Source organism: Solanum tuberosum, unplaced genomic scaffold (assembly GCF_000226075.1).
Source record: "Solanum tuberosum cultivar DM 1-3 516 R44 unplaced genomic scaffold, SolTub_3.0 scf00636, whole genome shotgun sequence".
Lineage (NCBI taxonomy): Eukaryota > Viridiplantae > Streptophyta > Magnoliopsida > Solanales > Solanaceae > Solanum > Solanum tuberosum.
Window position 1 is genome coordinate 22,283 of NW_006239564.1, and position 4,984 is coordinate 27,266.

General features: G+C 40.0%; 2 protein-coding genes across 2 annotated transcripts; both read left to right on the top strand.

Moving 5' to 3' along the window:
• Positions 1-560: 560 nt before the first annotated feature.
• On the top strand, positions 561-2,240 carry LOC107058780 (uncharacterized). The gene is made up of 2 exons (XM_015304929.1): positions 561-1,114; positions 1,187-2,240. Exons 1-2 carry the CDS (start codon positions 561-563, stop codon positions 2,238-2,240), a joined length of 1,608 nt encoding a protein of 535 aa, XP_015160415.1.
• A 32-nt stretch (positions 2,241-2,272) lies between these two features.
• On the top strand, positions 2,273-4,270 carry LOC107058781 (uncharacterized). The gene is made up of 3 exons (XM_015304930.1): positions 2,273-3,040; positions 3,386-3,537; positions 3,682-4,270. Exons 1-3 carry the CDS (start codon positions 2,273-2,275, stop codon positions 4,268-4,270), a joined length of 1,509 nt encoding a protein of 502 aa, XP_015160416.1.
• Positions 4,271-4,984: the final 714 nt, after the last annotated feature.

The following is a 4,984-nucleotide window of genomic DNA, read 5'->3' on the forward strand; positions in this document are numbered from 1 at the left end:
ATGGTTGATGAGCATCAGGGCATGGATATTACTCCTCTACAAACCCATTATATGAATCCTCCTCATAATGTCCCTCCAGATAAAATGTCTGAAAAGTGTCATATGAACAAAGGTCCTATATTTGATGAATATGCTGTTGATAACTCAGAGGATGAACTCGATGTGGATAATCAATCACTCAAGGACCCTGATGAAGATGATGAGACTAGTGAGGCACTGATTAGAGCTTTTAGTCCTCATCCGGACAAAAGCCTTGCAAATGAAGTTCAACAGGTAATTAATAATCAGGGATTATCTCCCCGAGGAATACATCATGATAGATTCCAATTTGAAGCTCAAGACATAAACACTGTCACTGCTGGCAGACCAAACACTAGGTTGTTCACCTCCAGATCATCTCAATGATTAGTACAGTTATTTGGAATGTGAGGGGGATCAACACTCAAGGTGTAATTGAACGACTCAAAATACTCAAGAAGATGCACCAACTCTCTATCATTGCTATCCTTGAACCTTTCTCAGACAGTACCCATATTCAAAGTTTTAAGTACCAATTAGCTATGGAGTATGCCGTGAGTAATCGCAATGGCAAAATTTGGCTTTTTTGGAACATGGACATTGATTGTGTAATAATAGAGGAAGATGAGCAACAAATTACTTGTGACATTGGCCATAATGAACTTCAAAATCACTTCACTATTACATTTGTGTATGCCAAGTGCAAAGATCACCTCAGAAGACCATTATGGGATAGAATGTTATATCAAGCTGCTGAAAATAACAAGCCTTGGTGCTCAGTGGGTGATTATAATGTTATTACTTCTATTGAAGAAAAGCTGGGAGGAGTCCCGTACAACATGAGAAAAAGTCTAGAATTCATTGCTGTAATCGAAGCTTGTGGTTTGGTGGATTTAGGCTTCAGTGGACAAAAATTTACTTGGTCCAACAATAGGGGCATACAACAGAGAATATGGAAAAGGCTGGACAGAGCTTTAGTTACTGATTCATGGCTGGAAAGGATGCCTCAGACTACCATCACTCACTTACCTTCAGTGGGATCTGATCACTGCCCCCTGCTGATGGAAATGACTGCTAGGGAAGAGGATCATATCAGGTACTTTAAGTTCCTTAATTGCTAGACTGGCCAACCTGATTTTTTCGACATAGTGAAAGCCTGTTGGGAAAGGACTGTAGAGGGGAACAACATGTGGAGATTTCACCAGAAATTGAAAAGGTTGTCCAATACTCTTAGCAACTGGTCCAGAAGGGAATTTGGTGACATTTTCACTAAAGTCAAGGAGTATGAAGAAAAGGTCAGAAATGCAGAAGAGAAACTGATTCAAGAGAACAGTGGTACCAACAGGACAGCCCTTCATGAGCTTAATGCAGAATACATTAAATTTTTGAAGTTGGAAGATTCTATTTTGAAACAGAAAACCCAACTACAATGGTTCAAGGAGGGGGATGCCAACACTAAATACTTTCACTCCTTGATAAGAGGGAGAAGAAGAAGGTTGTTTATTCACAAGCTTATCGGAGATGATGGGAAATGGTTACAGGGAGATGATACTATTGCTAAGACTGCCTGTGATCATTTCCAGAATATCTTCACAGGGGACAATAAGTTCATTAATGAAGGGAACATTGGTTGTATTCCTAGGATGGTCAATCAGGAGCAGAATGATAGCCTCACTACAATGCCTGATCTGGAAGAATTAAAGGAGGTAGTGTTCTCAATGAACCCTTATTCTGCAGCTGGTCCGGATGGGATAAATGGTTATTTTTTTCAGAAATGCTGGCCTATTATCAAACATGATCTCCTTGGTGTCATTCAAGCTTTCTTTTGTGGTCAAATGATCCCCAAATACTTCTCTCACTCTTGCATTATTCTTCTTCCTAAGGTGAACAACCCCAATAAGATCACAGAATTCAGGCCCATAAGCCTTAGTAACTTCACTAGCAAGATCATATCTAAACTAGTAAGTTCTAGACTAAGTCCTATCCTACCTAACCTGGTTTCCCTCAACCAATCTGGTTTTGTCAAAGGGAGAAGTATATCAGAAAACATTATGCTGGCCCAAGAGATTATCCATCAGATTAAGAAACCAAATATTGGTAGTAATGTTATTATTAAACTGGACATGGCTAAAGCATACGAAAGGGTTTCTTGGTCCTATATATGCTTGGTGTTGAGAAGAATGGGGTTAGGGTTTCTTGGTCCTATATATGCTTGGTGTTGAGAAGACTGGGGTTTGATGAAATCTTTATCGATATGGTTTGGAGGATCATGTCTAACAATTGGTACTCTATTATTGTCAATGGAAAAAGATATGGCTTCTTTCAATCTACAAGAGGTCTCAAACAAGGGGACCCCTTATCTCCTGCCCTATTTATTTTAGGTGAGGAGGTCCTTTCTAGATCCCTGAACAGGCTCCATAACAATCCGGAATATCATGGTTTTTTCATGGAAGTCAGAGGCCCACAAGTGAACCATTTAAGTTTTGCAGATGATATCATTCTCTTCACTTCAGGAAGACAGAAAACATTGAAACTCATTATGCAGACTTTGAATTCCTATGAGGAGACCTCAGGACAACTGATTAACAGAGACAAAAGTCACTTTATGGTTCATTCATGCGCATTCAACAGTACAAGAGACAGAATCAAGAAAATCACTGGTTTCAAACAGAAGGAGGGCCCCATCACTTACCTTGGTTGCCCTTTATTTGTTGGTAGACCGAGGATTATTTATTTTGCTGATCTTATTAATAAGGTTTTGTGCAGAATCACAGGATGGCAAACCAAATTATTAAGTTATGGTGGTAGAGCAATTCTGGTAAAACATGTGTTGCAGTCATTACCTATTCACCTCTTATCAGCAGTGACTCCTCCAGTTGCTGTCCTCAAGCAGATCCAAAGCATCATGGCTGACTTTTTCTGGGGATGGAAGGATGAGCGGAAAAAATACCATTGGGCCTCTTGGAAGAACTTAAGCTTCCCTTATGATGAGGGGGGTGTTGGTATGAGGAATCTCAAGGATGTGTGCATGGCCTTTCAATATAAACAATGGTGGATTTTTAGATCCAAACAGACCCTTTGGGGAGATTTTTTAAAAGCTAAATATTGTCAAAGGTCTAATCCAATTAGCAAGAAATGGGATACATGAGAGTCTTTGACTTGGAAACATCTCATGCATAACAAAAATAAAGTTGAAAAACACATTCAATGGAAACTCAATTCCGGCAATTGTTCCTTTTGGTGGGACAATTGGCTCGGGGTTGGACCTCTTGCTCACTTCTCCACTGTCAGTCGCAGATTCAACAACACCACGGTGGCACATTTTTGGATTGAAGGACAATGGAATTGGGACATGCTCATTCAACAGGCACCTAACAGTCAGCTGGCCAACATCCTGTCCACAGAGCTTTACATCCAGCAGGACCTACCTGATCAGGCGATCTGGAAACCAAATACGAATGGAAAATTCAGCTGTTCATCTGCATGGAATGAGATCAGGGAGAAAAGGACCAAGACCAAGTTTAATTCATTCATTTGGCATAAGAGTATCCCTTTCAAAACTTCTTTTCTTTTGTGGAGAATTCTACGAGGTAAGCTTCCTACGAACGAAAAACTAACCAGCTTTGGCATTGAGCCTGCAAATTGTTTTTGTTGTTGTAACAGGCCAGGACTAGATACTATAGAACACATATTCAACAATGGACATTTTGCGACCTACGTGTGGAAAAGTTTTGCAGGAACTGCTGGTATCAACAATGATCACAGTTCACTCCCACAACTCATCACGCAATGGTGGTCAGCCAAGTACAACAATAAAGCACATAAGCTGTTATTACAAGCTACGCCAATATTCATTTGTTGGAACCTATGGAATAATAGATGTGCTAGTAAATATGGAGGCAAGTTGTCCAATGTTAGTAGAGTTAAATATGCTATCTACAAGGACAACTACAAACTCATGACTACAATTTTCTCTCAAATCAAATGGCCCTCCAACTGGCAGGAGTTATTTCAACTGGGAGAAAAATGTATCCATGAAACCAAAGTGACTTTAGTTCAATGGATAAAACCTCCAGATCAGTGGGTCAAAATTAACACGGATGGCAGCGCACTAAACAACCCAGGCAGAATTGGAGCAGGAGGCATCATACGAGATCAAACTGGAGAACTGTTACTAGCATTTGCTGCTCCACTAGGGGAAGGCACTAACAACCAAGCTGAAATTGGAGCAACCATATTTGGTATGACATGATTAATTCAACTAGGATACACGAGGGTCATATTGGAGGTGGATTCGCATATGCTTGTAGACTGGATCATGCTAAAAGCCAAGCCTCCATGGAGTATTAGCACACAGATACAGCAGCTTCAAGAGCTCAGCAGACAAACTCATAACTTTAGATGCAAACATATCCTCAGAGAAGCCAATTGTGTTGCCGATTCCCTATCAAAGCACAGTCACAAGATCACAAGTTCGCAAATATATTGCAACAGTCAACAATTACCGAAGGAAGCAAGGGCATACTACCAACTAGACATTATTGAAATGGCAAGTTTCAGGAGAAGGAAAATTAAGAGGATCAAGGAACCACCTTAAGTTTCGGTCCAACTTTTTCAACCTAGCTATGATTTAAAATTATAGCTCTTTTGAATAGGTATAAAATTATCTTTTTTGTGATGTAAAGGGAGAGTCTCCCTTATTTACGATTCCTAGATTCTTTGTATCGAGAGGAGTCCTCTCTTAGGTGCTTAGTTTCTAGGTTCATCTTTTTGTAAGGGGATGAGTTGACTAACCTTTTAGGTTGGTCGACTACTAAACCACCTTAGGATCGGAGGTTAGGTTTATGTCCCCCTCCTTGTAATTTATTTTATCTATGCTAAGGCCTGGGGGTGTAGCTGAGCCCCTGACCCCCTCAAGGGTCATTAAATAACAAAAAAAAAAATTAAAAAAAAAAAAAACCTAAAC